At 42.6% G+C, this 18,753-nt stretch overlaps 3 protein-coding genes across 5 annotated transcripts; 1 reads left to right on the top strand and 2 right to left on the bottom strand.

The window, feature by feature from the left end:
• Positions 1-830: 830 nt before the first annotated feature.
• On the bottom strand, positions 831-2,691 carry LOC311024564 (trypsin-2-like). The gene is made up of 5 exons (XM_084027020.1): positions 2,605-2,691; positions 2,368-2,521; positions 2,036-2,295; positions 1,212-1,348; positions 831-1,138 (listed from the first exon to the last, which is right to left on the bottom strand). The coding sequence occupies exons 1-5, from the start codon at positions 2,642-2,644 to the stop codon at positions 986-988; spliced, it is 744 nt and encodes a 247-aa protein (XP_083883146.1). The 5' UTR covers positions 2,645-2,691; the 3' UTR covers positions 831-985.
• On the top strand, positions 1,289-5,744 carry LOC311024563 (trypsin-like). Its single transcript, XM_084027019.1, has 8 exons — positions 1,289-1,379; positions 3,119-3,206; positions 3,493-3,562; positions 3,694-3,850; positions 4,149-4,247; positions 4,358-4,521; positions 5,344-5,480; positions 5,574-5,744. Exons 3-8 carry the CDS (start codon positions 3,520-3,522, stop codon positions 5,724-5,726), a joined length of 753 nt encoding a protein of 250 aa, XP_083883145.1. The 5' UTR covers positions 1,289-1,379; positions 3,119-3,206; positions 3,493-3,519; the 3' UTR covers positions 5,727-5,744.
• Positions 5,745-5,971: 227 nt separating this feature from the next.
• On the bottom strand, positions 5,972-17,728 carry cblc (Cbl proto-oncogene C, E3 ubiquitin protein ligase). Of its 3 annotated transcripts, none has more exons than XM_084027527.1 (13): positions 17,538-17,728; positions 16,572-17,350; positions 13,065-13,211; positions 12,824-12,980; positions 12,117-12,238; positions 11,435-11,572; positions 11,199-11,286; positions 10,913-11,044; positions 9,194-9,379; positions 8,444-8,587; positions 8,080-8,138; positions 7,334-7,389; positions 5,972-6,581 (listed from the first exon to the last, which is right to left on the bottom strand). In XM_084027527.1, the coding sequence occupies exons 2-13, from the start codon at positions 16,946-16,948 to the stop codon at positions 6,448-6,450; spliced, it is 1,740 nt and encodes a 579-aa protein (XP_083883653.1). In that variant the 5' UTR covers positions 16,949-17,350; positions 17,538-17,728; the 3' UTR covers positions 5,972-6,447. The 3 variants fall into 3 exon arrangements, 2 of the variants coding, with proteins under 2 accessions (XP_083883653.1, XP_083883654.1); XM_084027528.1 differs by having other exon boundaries at positions 9,194-9,376; XR_014598345.1 differs by having other exon boundaries at positions 6,529-6,581; positions 8,071-8,138; positions 17,538-17,724.
• Between the last annotated feature and the right edge of the window lie 1,025 nt (positions 17,729-18,753).

Genomic DNA, 18,753 nt, shown 5'->3' with positions numbered 1-18,753 from the left:
ATTCAAAAAATGTGTGATTCAAGCTCGTGTTGCATCAGCTTCTTCGTTTTTTCCCCCTGCTGAGCCCCAAGTGATTAAAAGCTTATTCACACAAAGGGAGAATATCTTTTCTTCCATTCTCATGAGGAACAGTAGACCACCACATTTTTAGAAACCTCCCAGAGTGAATCGCAGAGCGTCATCGTTTAGACGTTGAAGGAAGAGTGGGTGAGTCATCTCCAGCCACTTTTAAACCACAACTATATAATATAATAATGTATAATGATTGGGGATTTGAGACCAAGTTCTCAGTTCTGAATGGAACTCATTGATCACATTTCAAGTCAAACTGCTTTTCAAAGTCTTGTGATATTTATAGATATCAACATTTGCACGCTTCCAGGTGTCAGAAACTCAAAATGAGGGCCGTAAAAACCAAAGATCGACATGAACGTATCACAAATCATGCGTTTTTAACTCAATTAACTCATTAACAGTCTCATTTCTGTCTTATTTTGATGAAAATGTTCTGGGGGTGATTCATGTAGGTCATGTAGGATTTGCTCCCAAGCTGATGCGTTTTTTTGTTTTTTGTTGGGTTTATTTATTTATGGTTTACTGACATCAGCTGTGATTGTTTGACTGTGGTTTATATTTCTTTTGGCGGAAATGTCACCACTGAATTGAAATGAGGTATTCATAAAAAAAAAAGAAACAGGAGCGTCCACAGAGGGAGCGAAGTCAAAAATAACAAACACACCGATGCATCAAAAACTTGTAGATTTTATTGATTATTGCCCCGACTAAACACAACTCACATCTCTCTCTCTCTCTCTCTCTCTCTCTCTCTTGCTGTTTCTCATTGTGGCTCTCTCTCTCAGCCTCTAGCACACTGCTTTTCTGTTTTGACATTACCCAACACCTCCACCACCTCCCGTCTCTTTCAATTTCAATCTCCCTCCGCTCTCCCCCTCTCTCGCATGGCTCTGTGACGGGAGGTCACGGCCTAGCTGTACATGGAGAGAATGTCGTTGATCCAGGGCATCAGAGAGCACACTTTGGTGTAAACGCCTGGGAAGTTGGGTTGAGCACAACCCTGCCCCCAAGAGACGATGCCCTGCAGCTCCCCGTTACACACCAGAGGACCGCCAGAGTCACCCTGAGCAGAGAGAAGAGTTTAGTCCTTCCATCCCGTACAATATGTTTGTGATTTTTTTTTGGTGTGGAAGTACCTGACAAGCATCCTTTCCTCCCTCCAGGTATCCGGCGCACACCATGCGGTCGGTGATCAAGCCGGGGTAAGAACCATCGCAGTCCTTGTGAGACAGAATGGGGACGTCCACACACTGAAGGTAGAATGGGTTGAACACTGCGGACGAGAGCGGGACAGAAAGATAAAGGTGGGTAAGTATGTTCATTATGTTCCGCCGAAGTCGACAACTCATAATAATATCCAACTTTTGTGGAGCGGCTACTTCATTTATCTAATAAAACGTAATAATAAATCATCACCCCCTCTATACTAGACATTAGATTAAATTATGTTTTTAAATTGTGGGTGGTAAATCACACTTTTTATTAAAGTGTATTATGTGCACGGTGAGAACAGATAACCTAGCAACAGTAACTAAGGGGTAGTTGTTCAGGAAAATTCATCAAATGGTGTTGTACTGCCTGGGGAAATTTGTCAGCCAGCAAACAAAGTTTATTTAGTGTATTAATACTTTTAACAGAGTCCCTCTGTACAGTCTTTAGCCAAACCTATTAAGCCCCTTATCTTGTCTTGTGATTAATTACAAGTTAGTAGACGACGGACTAGATAGTAACCACGGCCTTTAAATATATGACCTCCGCTGTGCACCTTTTACTGCTGGGTTAATATTTTATTTCATAAAAGTTAGTTTTGTGATTGTATCTAAGGTTGTCTGGTTCATAGTGAGGCTTTTCTTGTTATGCAATTTAAATCTATGGATACATCACGTTTTGCATCAATAGGATCACAAAAGAATACATATTCTGTTATCATGAGAAAGACATTTTTGATGTGCTTCCTCACCTTGATCCGTGTAGATGTTCCCCCATCCCGACACCGTGCACATGTCCCCGGGTGCAGGGCAGGCTTGGGGCAGGGCGACGGGCTTGACGAACTCGTTCACGGCGACGGGGTGTGCCAGCTTCATCAGCATGATGTCGAAGTCCAGGGTCTGGTAGTCGTAGCTCTGGTGCCAGTAGATGGCGTCCACCGGCATGAACTGCTCCGTGCCCTCGTTCACCCAGATGTGGTGGTCGCCCACGACGGCAATCTGTGAAAAGGGGCTGAGAAAAAAAAATCATTATAAACGCACGCATACAGGAAAAAACATTCAAATGCACCAATCTGACACTCACTTCTGCCAGCAGTGGGCAGCAGAGGCGATCCATTGGTCGTTGATGAGGGAGCCGCCGCAGAAGTGGTAGCCGATGTTGAGGGACACCTGCCAGGGTTGAGAGTGGGCTGCACACTCGTAGCCACCCACGATCTTATCATCCATGGGTGCTGCAGCTGTGGTGGAAATAGAAAAAAAAATGATTTGTGTTTATCGTAGTTACAGTTCTTCTTTACCCTGAAACGGTCACTGTGTTTACCTGCAGCGCCCAGGAGCGTGACAACAATCAGGCCAATCATCTCGTGGCTGACTTAAACCTTCCTAACGACCAGACGTGTGTTATCCGTCACTCGCTGTATTTATACCCAAACTCTTCCACGTCTTTCCATGCTCTCCCTCCTCCTCCACCTAATAGCCACCCACCCCGAACCTCCCCCTGCTCTCCTTTCAAAAAAACATCCTTATCTCCTCATGTGCCACGTTCATCTATCCGCTTACATATTTTTGGCCTTGGAGAATGTTTTCCCCTTTGTTTTTCACATCATTTTCTGCACCTATCACCTAAATAAATGTGCCTATTCTTTTTAAAGGGAGCCACTTGTGTAGCTCCTTTCATAGCAGAAACCACCATGAATTATTGTTACCAGCCACGTTGTGATGTCACACATGTTGAATTTAATAGACAACGATTTCATCTGCATTCATTAGGAGCTTAAAGGCTGACGATTGCTGTCTGACACCAAACCAGAATCTAAAAAAACCTGAGATAACAGATGATTTCTTTCTCACCTCGCTTGGCTTTTATTCAAGAGCGACCAAACGTGGAGCCGTGAAGCAGCATCGGCCCAAACCGGCTAGAAGGTTGTATAGTTATTTCTGTTGTTTGATATTAGGCCAACAATAAGTGACCCATGAGAGAACCGTAAGCAGGTGTTAAATGTGCCGAGACCTTGGTCCGTATCGGTAAATGAGGTGCCCAGATGATGTAACTACAGGGGGGTGAGCTGCGACGGGGGCAGGAGTGGGCATACAGTGTGGAAAAAGAGTTGATTGGAGGACAAATATCGGGGTCAAAGGAAGGAGGGAGGGGAGGAGGGCGAGCACAACGGGGCTGCTTGGATATAAATATGAGCTTGGGTGTGTCCAGGTGTGTTCTGCTCATTAACCTGACACCATGAGACTGCTGGCTCTGCTGCTGATGATCGGAGCTGCTGCTGGTAAAGACACAGAAATGCACACACGCAGAAGGAAATGAGAGCACACACACACACACACACACACACACACACACACACACACACACACACACACACACACACAGACACATCCATCTCTCTCTCTCTCACAGCGGCAGTTCCCCGTGAAGATGGCCGGATCATCGGCGGGTACGAGTGTGCGGCTCACACCCGTCCGTACATGGCCTCCCTCAACTATGGTTACCACTTCTGCGGCGGTGTGCTCATCAACGACCAGTGGGTGCTCTCCGTTGCTCACTGTTGGTACAAGTAAGTATGCGTTGATGGAAACTAAGATTACTTTCAAATATTGTATTCATCATCCTACTGCTTTTTTTCTGACACGTCTTGGGTTTTTTTTTTTGTTGCCTTTATTTAGATGAAGATAAACAGAAAAGCAGATGGAGCACTAATGATTTTTAATCTCGGCCCATATGTGGCAGACATCTCTTGAATCTAAAAATAGTGTCGTTCAAATGGAGAGATCAAGTCTGATGTAGAAAACAAAATACGGAACGTTTTTTTTCTGCGTCCACATTTTTCTGATATATTCCACCTCCTCTCTCAGTCCCTATGCCATGCAGATCGTACTGGGAGAACACAACCTGCGAGTGTTTGAGGGCACCGAGCAGGTCATGAAGACCGATAACATCATCTGGCACCCTAGGTGAGTGGAAATAGGAAAAATCCTTTGCACAGTTTCATTCTTATCTGATTCATTCAGTGCAGAGAAACAGCTAAAGTGTAAAGCTTCTTTTATATTTTCTCTGTGTGAAGTTATGACTACCAGACTCTGGATTTCGACATTATGCTGATCAAGCTCTACCATCCAGTTGAGGTGACCAATGCGGTTGCACCCATCCCATTGCCCACAGGCTGCCCGGCGGCTGGGCTCTCCTGCTCTGTGTCTGGCTGGGGAAACACTGCCATGGGTGGCGAGGGTGGGTTCATTATACTGTTTGCAATTTTATAGCTCAATGCCATTATGTGTTGAATTTGTGGTCTTATAATGGGATTTTAGCTCCTTTTTAAATGACTCTCATGGCAAAACCCTTATTCCCGTTTCTGGAAAAATGAGACAATCACGGTGAAATCGATGAAGTCAGTCCGTTGCTTTCAAATCAATAATTTCAGCGTCCAAGCTGGGCAGCAGGGGGAAAGTGCAACAGTAGCTTTTTTTTAATTTAGGTTTCCATTGGGGGTGTGTCAAAGTTGACAATTTTCATATTAAATAGAGAAATAAGCACATTTCCCGTTGTAATGGATAAGTCTGGTGAGAGTCTATATTTCTCTTTTTGTCACAAATCCAATGAAAATCTCATTTCCAGCAGTGAATTGATTCGACAAACAATGTGATTTCCTGTGGTAGCCAAAGTTTGATGTTTCTCCTCTGCGTCATAGATCTCATGTATCCAAAAACTGAACCACATCATCTCACTGGGTGGCATGCTCCTTTATTACTACATCACTGTAGTTTACCTTGTAGCTGACCCCACATACACCATCAGGCTGCCGCCAATACTCGCCAGGGCCCGAAATGTGTATTAATACGCAGCTGAACATAGTCCCCAACAAATGTAGGCTTACAATATATATGTGTGACCTGTTTTAATTGTTATATATAGATGAGCTTGAGATGCAATAGGAACAAGTGGGAGTGAGAGTTACAGACAAGCAGAAGTGGGAAAATATCAAGACCTGGATGGTGCATTATTGTTTTTTTCGTGGGATTTGTCTGACTGTGTCTATACTGTCTGTTAAAGTGGACCTGCCCATCCAGCTGCAATGTTTGGACGTGCCTATAATCGACGACCAGGCCTGTAAGGCCTCCTACCCTGACATGATCTCACCCAGGATGATGTGTGTTGGATTCATGGATGGCGGCAGGGATGCATGCAATGTGAGTTTTTTTAATATATGATAAATGCTTCCAAAGAACTCACTGTGTGGAAGAATGAATCACATGCTCACACTGTCTCCGTCTGCTCATCAGGGTGACTCCGGCAGCCCTCTGGTGTGTGCTGGAGAGCTCCACGGCCTTGTGTCATGGGGTAGGGGATGTGCCGAACCTAACTACCCCGTAGTCTACGTCAAGTTGTGTCAGTACCTCTACTGGATTGAGGAAACCATGGCAGCCAACCCCTGAAGAAATCACCCATTTACTTCACTTTTCTCCCTAGTTTCCCCGAATTAGTATTTTCTTTTACAGCCCCGACTTTTAATTTTCTCTCTTTCTCTGGTGTCTTGTCTCCTTTGAAATGTTCTCTCTCATAAAGCTGGACTGAACACACCAGTTCAAACAAAATAAAACCTGAGTGTATATTCACTTTTCATTTGTATGTTCGTGTCCATAAAGAAAAAAAGTCAAATGAAACCACTAAGAAGACAAAGTATATATCAGTTACAGGTTTATTTGTTTGATTTTAATACCAGTCAAGACTGTTTGATGGAGTTATTTCAATACCTGTATGTACTTGCATAACTTATTCATTAGAACAAATGTATGGTATGGGTTTAATGACAAGGTAGCACACATTTGTATAATTACCTTTTTAAATATCAAGCATTCATTTCTATTATTTCATGGAGGCTCAAAAAATGCATTAATTATGAATAATCAGTACCGAACCTACTGTCGAGATAATGGCCGTGTGATTATTGAACAGTAGGAGGCCCAGTAAACAATTTTTCTATCAGTCCCACCCACCCATCACAGCTTCAGCAGTGCTGCTGGCACACAGCCATTTACAGTAAAACATGACACCAGGAACTATTTTACATTCAACGAGGAAGGATTTCTGCATTGAAGATATTTTAGTTGCTACTTCGACATTAGTAAAAGTTTTTTTTTTAACGGAGGTTCACTGTCACGATGACATTCTTCTCGTCGTCTCTTCCTGGTCACATTTGTCTCCTCTAAGCCCCGCCCTCCATTCATCCCTCTCCCTCTGTCTTCGTTTCCGTTTGACTGGGCTGGAGGGTCCGAGCCACGCCACTCCACCTGCACACAAACACAAAAACACATAATACTCAAATGTCTGGCTATACTGTGAAATACTCATGTTTCCCTTTGAAAATGAGATATATCATCTTTTTAGATGAATGAAAGAATTCTAGCATGGGACTCGTATTAGATGATGGTTTACCAATTCAGTAACTTTTGACTTTTCAAAAGTTGAATCTAGTTGTTCCACAGCAACGATTTAAACCATGTCACTAGTTGCAGCATTGATTGCTGCATTGGATTGCATTATTTTCTCGGAACTAAGCAGGCGTTCATGTTATTGGTTCTACTCGTGCTTTTTTTTTTGCAATGACATATCAAAATGTCTGCTGTCAAAGGCTCTATGAATATATTGAACAAGATGGAGGAGTGAGGTTAGTAAGATATATTCTGGAAGCATAACAGCATGTAAAGTACAAGACAATGTAAACAGACTTTAGTGAGGGAAGTAAACAATGAATTTGCATAAAATAACCAAATGAGAAACATCTATGAAAAGCATGACGTTCGTAATCATAATAATATTTTATGTATAATGTAAAAATCGGGGCTTCTTGTGATACGACTGTTCCCATTGTGCTATCAGTTTCTGCATCAGGGGAGGCTTTACATGAATCACTAACTCAGAGCCTTTTTACCTATTTCGGATAACATCATCTGCATAGTGTCGAATAATCTCCTTTCAGTCTTGTCTCACTTGTCCCACTGCAACAGTTCAGGGTACGAGGTTTTAAAATGGCATAACTTACCATCGACATCCTCCTGAGAGGAAGACAACTTTGCTTCTGTGAGGATTTCAGCACTTCTTTAAACAGAACAACATAAAATGGAAAAGAGGCGAATAACTGAATACACATTTCACTACAAGTCTGTGGCAAGATAGTTTTTACTGATTATATGCAGGCTCAGGTGAAAAATACAAGTTTATTGCAGGCAATTACCTGTGGGAGATCCCATGATCTGACTCGAAATGGGAAATTAAATGAACAAACAAAAATGAACAATAAATAAACAGCCTGAGGAATTACCTCTCTACCTTACTATCGGATAGCGGAAAAAAATATTTTCAATATCTGTAATAACTGTCCTTTTTTTGTTTTTTGTTTTCATTAAAAGGTTTTTATTGTTTAGATAAAAAAATACATGGAGACGTATGCATAAAACCACATGGAACTCGAGATTAAACCATCAAAGACATAATAACCACAAAACAAACTGCTCAATCAGTTCAATCTGCACGTTGAGTCTTTGCAGTTAATCTGGGTATTTAAAGTCATCGAGTGTGTTCCCAGTATTGTGTTGAATACACAGGTTACAGTGCCTTGTGGGAAATGTCTTCTTTAAGTTCCCTGTGGAATTGATTTTAACAGACTATTAATAATAAAGCGACAATGTCTCATCTCAGTAGATGAAGTAACTGCAGAGTTTCATCAGCATGCTCAAAGTTAGTCTCCTGAAGGACTCTAGTTTACACGTTAAACCTCACCTGTCTCACCTGTTCATGTTTGTCTGTTTTTTGTGTCTTCTACGTGCTTCACCGCCACCGTGCGGCTGCTGAACAGAGGAAACATTACGACAAAGATGACCCATAGGTAAGTACTTGACATTGAAAAATACTTGAGTAACAGTAAAATTACAGATTTTTTAAAGATCCAAAATTGCATGACAGTAAAGCTTTGGTACTTCCACCTCGGGCTACTATGCATATTCACAGTTGGCCAGTCTTTGCAATACTCATTAGCATTCCTCTGTATTTGTGTGTGTGGGGAATGGAGAAATTTACCACATTGCATCATCGAACTGTCGTCAAGTAAGACAGCAACAATATGCAAATAGCTCGAGTGTCTGTGGGGACTTACGGCGTGGGAGTGTTTGTTCAGAGTCTTGGTTTCTGATGTCTGTGATTGGCCGGAGGGAGGTGGACAGCATGTGGTTGTTTTTTTAAGGGGAAGAGGCGGAGCGCTGAGGTGGGATTTGGGAACCTGGTAATCCAAACTGGAGAACTGTGAGAGGAAATAAAGGCAGTCGGTGGGGAATATAACAAAAAAAAACAAGTAATTACTTCTTCATTGGAAAGCCTTACTTTCAAGTGACAAGAGACCTGGAGGAGTGCGTGTTGCATACAAATATAATTCCTTAAAAACAACTGAACCATGCAATGCAATGCATGTACTTACAGAGTGATTGAGCAGGCAGAACAACACAAAGAGTCTGCAGCCATGCTGGTGGTTCCAAAGGTTGTTATGCTCCCATTAACAATTCTAACATGCAGATGTTAAGCAAGGTAAAGTTTACTGCATTTTAATTTAGCATATTAGCTTTCTGCTGGATGGAAAGGTTAAGTAATCAGAACGATTAATACAAATCATTGTGAGGAAGACGTGAATATTTATAGCAAATTTCATGGAAACCCATCTAATAGACTTTTCAACAACAAAGGTCAACCTCATGGTGGCGCTAGAGGACAAGTCAGGGGTTCAAGTCTGTGGGGTTAATCCTCTGAGGATCAGCAATATCACGTGTGTTAGCTAAAGTCTGGACCACAATAGTGAACAAATTGGAAATTAAACAACAATAAAATGTATAGAATAGAAATTGTGTTCACACACCTTCCTCAGGGCAGCCATTTTCTTTACTATCAGCTCAATGTCCTCATGGTCCTCCTCTTCCTCTTGGTCGTCCTCCCCCTCCTCCTGCCACTGACCGCTGCCCGGCTGGTAGGGCTCGACGAGGACGGACTCGGTTCCTCTGATGTCGCAGCGACAGTATGGGCAGGAGTGCCCGGCTGACTTCTGCTAGATAGTGATGAAGAACAGCTTGTGTGTAGAGGATTGGAAACACTGTAGGGTCCCTTTGTCACCCATTGTCCTGAGAGCAGCTCTGTGCCTTTTGAAGTGCATGTGTTATATGTTAGACGGGCCTTCAAAGAAGATGAAGGAGGTGGAAAATACCAGACTGTACATTGTGGTTTTCCACGAATGATGAAGACAATTTTACTTGAATTGCTTACAGGCTTCGTGTCGATACGGGTTTTAAATCCATCATCTGTCGACCTTTTAATAGAACTTGTGATATTCAGCTGCAAACGTGTGCAGATGCCTTTTGAAGTCATGCCCGCGAAGGTCACTGTGTTGTAATCGTACGTCACAAGTTTTTTCTCAAAGTGAATGCAGTTTGAGGAGGATGTGAGCTCTGCGCTCACACAGGAAGTCGTCGGCCCAAATGTCAGGACATGCTGCTCTGCACCTTTTTGCAGAGACGTAAAAAACACCTCCAGAACAGATGGGAGGCTACCGGCTGGCCGACTGAAAGAAACATTCGTAAGAGCGTGCCACTGTGATTTGCCGGCAGCAGCTTAAATCTTCAATGTCACTCTGGGAATTAAAAAAAAAAAAAAGGAAGTAAGAGAAAGTCGGGGGGAAACCCCGTTGCAGGAGAACGACACACACCGAAATGGCCAAATAGGATTCATCCACCGTATGATATTGTGTGTATCTTTCTCTGGCATTATATAGACGTGATCAGTCAAAGTCCCCGTCTGCGGCTTCGCTGTTGTCAGTTTCCATACCGCACGGCATCTGTCATCGTTAGCCACGGTTCATTTCACAGGCCTTTTATTTCTGAACCGTTTCACCACCGAAACAAGCTTTTTCACATGCAAGCAATTGGTTTAAGAGGCTTTAAGTGTGGAGTCCACGGCTCTTTCTGAGGCCTGAGTGACCCAATTTGCAAGCAGAGGGGTACTGGATATTTCCTCAAATATAGCCGACAAGGCTGCAATGTGACTTCACTGTGCAAACTGAAGTGGGAAATAAGACTGGAACATTACGTAGGCAGTGTAATAGTTCCACATTCCCTTTGAATAGGAAACATATAGCTGACATGGAAGTTACCTTATAGAATTAACTTTTGTTTAAAGTGTTTTTAAAGCTACCTAAAATATTTTTTGTTAATGCTGAATTCCAATTAGACGTAATTGGGGATAGTGAGAAATTAGGGTTTATTGGTTTAACATGAATAAATCTGTCATGTTTATTTTACATAACTTTGTTAAACACAGCATCAACCCCAAACCACATTCAAATAACCTGCATGGCCAGTATGGTTTATTTACAACCAATAACCAAACCATGTGAGCGCTGATATTTAGGTCGGCTTACAAAAATAAATCTAGTTCAGTGAAGCCTGACTGTTTCCGTCTAATGAACACATAACATCAGTTACGGTAACACTCTGCCTCTGTTTAACATGTCGGTATTAAGCACAGGCGGGGCTGAAGGTTAGTTTTAAAAACCCTGATGAGGCTACAAGTGGATGCGGCTTCATACCTGCCAGCCCGTGAGGCAGTGTCTGCACAGGAGATGCCCGCAGGGCTGGATACGAGTGTCCTTATCCCGCTCTGCACAGATCTTACACAGCTGGAAGGTGCTGCCGATGTCGCAGTAAAGCTCGTACTGCTCCTGTTGGGTGTTGACGGTTGCCCGGGGAGACGAGACAGACAACGATAAGAGAGCATCTTGTGATATTATCTGTGTTTTTTGTCTTGGTGGAGCCTCGGGATGCTGCTGGCGATGTGATAAAACTGACGAGGAGATATGAAGTGCGTCCATTTACCTCCGTAACTTTGACTTTGCCCCTGTGGGCCGGTTCACACAAGCTTGTCAGGTCAGGGTTCACATCACGGCCGTCCGGGTACAGGTAGCTGCACGGAAACACACAGCACTTAGAGAAAACACACACACACACACACACACACACACACACACACACACACACACACACACACACACACACACACACACACACACGCACAATATATAAAGCAGAGGGATGTGTGCGTTTGTCCTCACCAGCCTTCCTTGAAGCCCTGAATGAGTGCCTGGTAGAGAGGTGTATTCTGGGGGATGGTCTGGACGATGCCACCTTCACTGGTCACATGACCGATAGCCCACTGGCCCATTCTTGTGCAGCTCAGGCGAAAGATAAAGCTAGCAGAGGGAGGGAGAGAGAGATCCTTGTCACTGTGATTTACCTGAATGTTAGCGGAAATGAGTCACTTGTTGTTTTTGTCAATGAGTCTCTTGCAAATAGTTGCTTTGGTTTGCACTTAGTTCTTTATTGTCTGTATTTGTGAATTCCTCTCACGGCCTCGCTTATTGCCATGGGGCTGTGCTTTACATAACAAGGACAACATTTCAGCTGCAAAGCTTGAATGGGAATGCGTTATGAGATTTATGCCAAAAAACTCAAGAGGAAAAGAAATTCACTTCTTGTACTTCGAAACAGATTAAAAAAAAAGAAGCAATTAACACCCCCAGACCATTTCTTTTAAATGTTCATAATAAATAACCAGGTACTTAGTTGGAGTGTTGTGATTCTACGTTCCTTCGTGGACATAATTTCTTACAACTAAGATCAATTCAACTCGAGTACTGAACGTCCTCCACGATGTCATTCTGAGATATGCGTGACGTAAATCAGCTCCTCTGGGGAGCGCCTCGGTCGGAGTGTGTTGCTGTGCTTCATCCTCACCTCCCGGGTCGGTGCAGGTAGTGTTCCAGGCGGTCTATGACCTGGTCATAGGTGAGGAAGGCCATGTAGCCCGGATGAGTCACTGCTAGCTGGTTCCAGTTCCTTATGAGCGACTTCCAGGGCTAAAACGAAGGGAGAGGAGAGGGCTCGTGTTTCCGCATCAAAGGAACCGTTTTGCGAAAATAGGCTTGGGATGAGAAGACCAATCAAACGTCTTTACACTAAATATGAAGCTACAGCCAGTTGGCTTATCATAAAGACTGGAAACCATTAAAGGAAACCAAACCAACCTTTAACTAACGTATAAACGCATCTTGTTTCGAAGCAAGACTTGGTGGTTTTTGCGAGGGATAATGTGCCAGAGTATTTCTAGGCCGAGGAGTAGTGACTTCCTGCAGTTTTGTCATCGTAAGGTTGCCTGGCAACCAGTGGAGATTCCAGGAAATGAGAGTCCAGGCTGGCACATAAACCCCCTGTAAACTTACATTAGTGCTCTGATTAAACAACATTTTACTTGGCAAGCTTATTGGTAGTAGGTTTCTTATATATTGATGCTAAGCTAAGCTAACCAGCTGTAGCGTCACACTGAGTGGACAGATATTAGAGAGGTATACGTCTCAAGAAAGCCACCGAGTATATTTCTCAAAATTTGAAAGCTATTCCTTTGAGGAAGCTATCGACTGTGACTGGAATGTGTGTCGCCTTACCTGAAACAGTCTAGTGAAGATGTCAAACTCAAACACAGAGATGTGGTCATTACAGGTGAGATCGATGGTCGACTTCAGAGCCATGGACTCCATCCCTTCCTCAAACGCGTGTAATCTCTGCAGCTGCTCTTTGAAACGTTTCCACTCCACGATACACCTGTAGGAACACATTAACACGTCGTGAATGCGGACACACGTCACACACAAATCATCTGTCGTCATGAAAATGCCCCACACTCACTTGTTTCCAAATGAACGCTTCCAAAACTCCTCCGCCTCGGTCTTAATCACCCTGTAGGTGTCACCCTGAAAGCCGCCCCCTGGAAACATGGCCCTCAGCTCACAGAGCATGTGACTGAACAGCAGCGACAGCTTGGTCAAGTTCCTCCTGAAAATGAACAGCAGACTTTCAGTTGCGGGTTGCATACATACTTTCTCATGCACAAGAGTTAAAGACCATCTTGTGAGCCAATAAATAATTTGCCTGAAGCTGGTGGTAAACACTAGGCATTGTCTATGAATTGATTATGCAGAAATTGAAAGAAATTACATTAAAAACATTTCTACGATCACCGTTTTGGAGGGAAACGCAGCTCTAACTGTCATACATTTGATGGTCTACTGCCTCTCTTACAGTTGAAAGTTGATACTTTCCATAGATAAACACACACACACACACACACACACACACACACACACACACACACACACACACACACACACACACACACACACACACACACACACACACACACACACACACACACACCAGGTAGTCCAGCCAGCAAACAGGATGCCGTACGCTCGTCTGTAAATACCACAAAATGTTCCATTGGCCGGTGTGTCACTCCAGGCCAGTTTATATTGGTATTTTCTGTACTCCCTTTCTACACTCTTCTTGTAGTAATTTAATCAATTATTATTCATTTTGCCAGTTGTTTTTGCTCATTTAATATCTCAAAGTTTAAATTAATATACACTTATCTCTCTGCCAAAATGCATCGATGTAATCTCCCACTGAAAATGACTTAAAACTACCAAAATACTACATTCAAAACCAACTTCCTCTACTGTAACACCAGCAAAAGACATCATTTATTAAATATAAAAATACTGCTGTGAACAATAACTGATGTCCACAATAACGGGGGTTCAGTTAACGAGTTAAACACATCTAGGCTACTTCTACGTCATTGAACAATCAAAGATATGCAAATATCATTTGTTTCTGTTCTGTGAAGGTCAAACATTCCAGTGAAGTAACGATAAACAAAGTACACGTTTGAGTGAAGGAGAACTAAAATACTGCAATAGGCTTTAATCCGCATATTCTACCTTTTTTAAATTTCCACTCATTTAAAAATAGGCAAACTACAGTAATACCAGTAATATATTTGATGCCTACTGACACCTGAATACAGCATATAATGATGCTAGTCAATCATAGCTATTGAATTTGCAAACAAGTTCTCATCTTCATGATCCCATATATCATATTTTTTGCAAGACATTTTTGAAAATCTGGAAATCTTCCAAGCGTCCAACATGTGGGTGGTGTTCATAGACTGTCTCTGGCTGACCTTACATAAAAACATATCATGGAAATTGAATTTACAGCTAACACACCAGTGTAGGTGAATATTTCATCATCCTTGGTTTGGTCGATGGTCATTTGTTAGCGGCTTTATGAGGCTCATCGGTTGATCGGCGGACCTGAATATCTTTCTTATCTCATGCAGAAGCAGAGAGTAACTTACCGGTATATAGATCTCGAGGGCCGCCGCATGATTATTATACATTTGAATTGAAATCGACATCCAAAAACCACCCAATGAATATGCTAAGATATTAATTGCTGATCAAATATTTGTGAAAAACCTAAAAGTGCTCGAGGGACACTGTGAAACAGAGTTATTACGTAATTCACAAAAAAAAAGATGTTTCTGCTCACAGTTCTGTTTGTGTTATTAATGGAGTTTGCACATTTGCATGTGTTTCATAAATTCCAGTCAGAAGCCCTCAGTGTGTCACAAATAATCTCCCACCGTCTGTTTCTATCACATCTATCGTCTTTTTACATTTTTTTTATCTCAGTTCTGTTTTTAGCTTCACATGATAGAAATGTCACTTGGATACAGGAGACTGTTATTTTAGCCGTCCAGCACGATTGAGCACCTAACCAAGCTGTAAAGGCGGAGGACAGTGTGGCATGGGCGTTCTCAAAAAAAAACACAAAAGATAAAACAATTTGCATGGTCGTCTCAGCCGTATTACACATGACACGATGTGGACTTGGCACTTGACTGCCCATGCGGACCCGGCTGTGGTGAGAAGAACATCTGCTGTGTCTGTGTGGATAAGGATGATGTAACAGATCTTTAAATATGTCCGTTTCTGAAATAAAAGCTTTGATTAAAACGCTGGCACTGTAAGTGGTGATTATCACATAGTCGAATAGGTGGACAGACGGATAGATAAATAGAAAGAAATGGAATTTAGGCCAAATGCAGGTTGGAAGATACAGTAAGTGTAGAGGATATCAGACTCTCTGCCAAGCTGCTCACGTACTGAATGAAGTTGCTTTTGCCAAGTTTCCTCCAAATTAGCATCACAAAGACGAAGGTTTGGCCCTTTTTTCCTCGTCTTCGTCATTAGCAGTCGGCACAGGAGCGACAGACGCGGCCCGAACTCCAAATATAACACTCTGTCTCTTTAAGCTGTTCCAAAATATCCACTTTAGCCAAACAGCAAACTCACTGAACACGGTCTCTATATTTGACTTTGAACCGGGGAAGTTATGTTATTATACTGCAGCTACTAAATATGGTGTAATTAATTACTATTGAAGATATGCAAATATACAGCGCTATTTTGGGGGGGTTTTCTTACTTTTGTAAACCTGCATTAGCTGAGTACAGGATCCCCGATTGTACCGGATAAAGATTTGAGTTAGAAAGAAAAAGGCGACCAGGATATAATGTAAGGGCGTCCATGGCCGGTCACCTCGGCTTGGTGCCATGCTGACAGTTTACAGACGTTTACTTTGTTTGAATGGAATTGAATTTCTAGTGTACAGAATTGAAAATGTTCAAAAACGTTGACACTGTTTCTGGCAAGAAATTTTGCTTTTGAATTATTTTTACTGAGAGTGTTTTAAAGCAGTGAGCGCTGGTTTCATTCAAACTGTCCAATCTGAGCAAATGGCAAGATAGTGTTTCAGGAGAGGAAATATGTTTGTTTTATTGTCCATTAATCTGCAGATGATTAGATCGATTAGAATCAATCAATCATTTAGCCCATAAAGTGCCCAGAAATAGTGAGGATATCTTAACTTCTGACAGCCAAGATGATGCCTTCAGAGATGCCATGTTTTTTCTATTCCTAACAGTCCAAAAAAAACAAAGATATTCAGTTTAAAATGATTAAAAACAAAGTAAATGCACCCATTTAAGAAGCTGGACTCGACATTCTCGACATTCTCTGTTAGACAAATGAGCGGTTAATTGATTGCAACGTGTTGGCTAATTGTCTTTTGATTTGTAGGCAATTCCAAAATGAGGACGGAGGACAAAAGGGCATAACCGTTAATGAATGAAGCATTTAGAGGATTGATGTGAACTTTTTGAGCTGGGATCGGCTCCAACCCCGCGACCCCGATTACAGGATAAGACGGTAGACGATGGATGGATATGAAGTTTCTGTTAAAAAGCATTTTTAGAAAGAACACTTCACACAGTTCACCTCTTACCTGTAACTGGACGTCTCATCGAAAATCTTCTCCCGTCCCTCTTTGAAGAGCAGCAAAGCCCTGTCCAGCTTATCCAGCAGGTTCCTGACGTGGACGCTCAGGTACTTGGCCTCGTCTCCCCGGGGCACCTGGCTGCCTGCCGCCCTGAGGCCCCGGTAGGGCTCCCAAACCAGTACGAGCAGTGTTGTCGTCTCAGACACCAGATCCGGCAGGTACGGCGGGCTGTTCCTCAGGCCCAGGCGGGGGTTATTGCACAGCTCGCGCAGCTTATCCAGCCTTTTGAGGGCCTTGTCCACCAGCCGCCGCTCTCCACTGGTGGGATGCTGGGAGCTCGAGTTCGGGCTCAAGGAGGCTCCTGAACCTGCTGCCGCCATCATAACGCTGAAGTGATGTGAATGTTTAAAAAAAAAAAAAACGACCTCAAATGTCAGTCATGTAAGAGGGAGTGACCATAAGCAGTTATGGCCCTCCTGTTTTTTGAGAGATGTGACGGCGCCTCTCTTGAACGTGTGAGTGTTTATGAGCAAACACAGGGGGCGCTATTCATACCGGCTCAAGTTTTAAGGTGGTATTTATTGTCCTTACGGTGAGTTCCCAGCTTCATCGGAAAAACACGCATCTTAGCGTCCTCAAACAGCATCCGCCAACAATAATCCAACAGCGTTACATCATCCCACAACGGACAGCAGGTGCATCTCTAAAAAGGCACTCGAAGCTTTGCATTTCCTCCCAAAAGAGCCACTCCGGTCCGTGTGTAGCCTCTCTGTCTTCACTCAGCTCTTTAGAAAAAATACAGAAAAACAAAATGCAATGTGTTGTAACAACACGACCGATACGACACAACAAGCCACGCATGAGAACGAGTGAGCTGGAAAACAAAGGAGGGCAGTGTTTCAACACTGACACTGAACACTTGAAACAGTTTGTGCATATTCGGCGTTTCTTCTCCTCGACCAGCACACTTACCATCCATCATGTCCAACGTCTCTCAGCAGCACGGCGGCCCCACATCTTCACAGTCAACGGAGCAGACACGTCTACTCACAGCGCAGCGGAAACGTATCCTCTGTCATTGGCTGAAACGTTGCTGCTTCTTCTTTTGTGTCTCTTTCTTGTCAGCCTCACTCTGTGTGTGTGTGTCTCTCTCTCTCTGTCTCTCTCTCTCTCTCTCTTCTTGGTACAGCCTTTGATTGGTTTCCTGGTTGCGGCCGGCCAAACAGGTTTTGCTTTCTTTGCTGTCTTACTTCAGGCAGAGACATGTGTTGTGTGTGTGTGTGTGTGTGTGTGTGTGTGTGTGTGTGTGTGTGTCATCAAGAAAGAATAAGCAGCAAAAAAAAAGGAGAAAACTAGACATTTCCTAAGAATGAATGAAATGAGTGTTTGACCTGATTTCAAAGGTCAACTCCAACAGTTTGGATATAAAGAAGAATCATCAGCTTCACCTGACAATCTGCAGAGAACAATATTTACTGTGATTACATGGATTGATTGATTGGGCATTTTATCAGAATTCTTCATGCTGAGATATTTCTTAAATTGTTGGATGGAAAGTAATTAAGTTATGAAATCGTACACAGAGATGAATCCTCACTGACGTCGGTGATCCCCTGACTTTTCCCTTCTTCATCATCAGGTGAAAAATAATTTATTTATCTGATAAACCAGTGACATTACAATCAGCTGTGGGCTATTTGGTGTCGAGTGCTTATTAGCGCATGTTAGCATGCTAACACACAAACAAAATCCGAAGCTATCAAAATTGCATTTATACAAAACACTCTATTGTTTATTCTTTTTAAGTTTGTGCGCACTGAACACCAAGGAAAATTCCTTTTATGTGAAAACGAATTTGGCATTAAACTACTTTCAGATTCTGATAAGACGTCCGAGAAAATGACCCTATTTTGCTCACTTGATTTGTTACTCTGTAAACATTGTAAACATGAGTTTATGGTTTCAATCTCTAGTTCCAGGTCTTCTTCAATACAGCATGATGTCAATTTTGTAAATTATGGTCCATTTAGAGTTAAATAGACGATAAAGCAGGGTGTATGTTGAAAATGTCAGCAGTTGAAAGTACAGATATTGAAGCCAGATAGAATCTTAATAACCAAAAATAAAACCTTTATTTACTACAAATACTACATATTGGAAATAACTGAAGTGTGATGATAATATCACT

This window comes from Eutrigla gurnardus, assembly GCF_963514095.1.
Source record: "Eutrigla gurnardus genome assembly, chromosome: 14".
Classification (NCBI taxonomy): domain Eukaryota; kingdom Metazoa; phylum Chordata; class Actinopteri; order Perciformes; family Triglidae; genus Eutrigla; species Eutrigla gurnardus.
This window is presented reverse-complemented; position numbering and strand designations above follow the sequence as displayed.

Excerpts from the sequence above, each read along its gene's own strand:
- cblc (XM_084027527.1), bottom strand. The coding sequence starts at position 16,948 with ATGATGGCGGCAGCAGGTTCAGGAGCCTCCTTGAGCCCGAACTCGAGC. Across the intron at positions 13,212-16,571 it reads GATGAGACGTCCAGTTACAG|GAGGAACTTGACCAAGCTGT; the intron begins GTAAGAGGTGAA and ends GTTCATTTTCAG. Across the intron at positions 11,045-11,198 it reads GCAAAGTCAAAGTTACGGAG|GAGCAGTACGAGCTTTACTG; the intron begins GTAAATGGACGC and ends AACACCCAACAG.
- LOC311024564 (XM_084027020.1), bottom strand. The coding sequence starts at position 2,644 with ATGATTGGCCTGATTGTTGTCACGCTCCTGGGCGCTGCAG. Across the intron at positions 2,296-2,367 it reads GCTGCCCACTGCTGGCAGAA|CCCCTTTTCACAGATTGCCG; the intron begins GTGAGTGTCAGA and ends TTTTTTTCTCAG. Across the intron at positions 1,139-1,211 it reads GAGGAAAGGATGCTTGTCAG|GGTGACTCTGGCGGTCCTCT; the intron begins GTACTTCCACAC and ends CTCTCTGCTCAG.
- LOC311024563 (XM_084027019.1), top strand. The coding sequence starts at position 3,520 with ATGAGACTGCTGGCTCTGCTGCTGATGATCGGAGCTGCTGCTG. Across the intron at positions 4,522-5,343 it reads CACTGCCATGGGTGGCGAGG|TGGACCTGCCCATCCAGCTG; the intron begins GTGGGTTCATTA and ends TGTCTGTTAAAG. Across the intron at positions 5,481-5,573 it reads GCGGCAGGGATGCATGCAAT|GGTGACTCCGGCAGCCCTCT; the intron begins GTGAGTTTTTTT and ends TCTGCTCATCAG.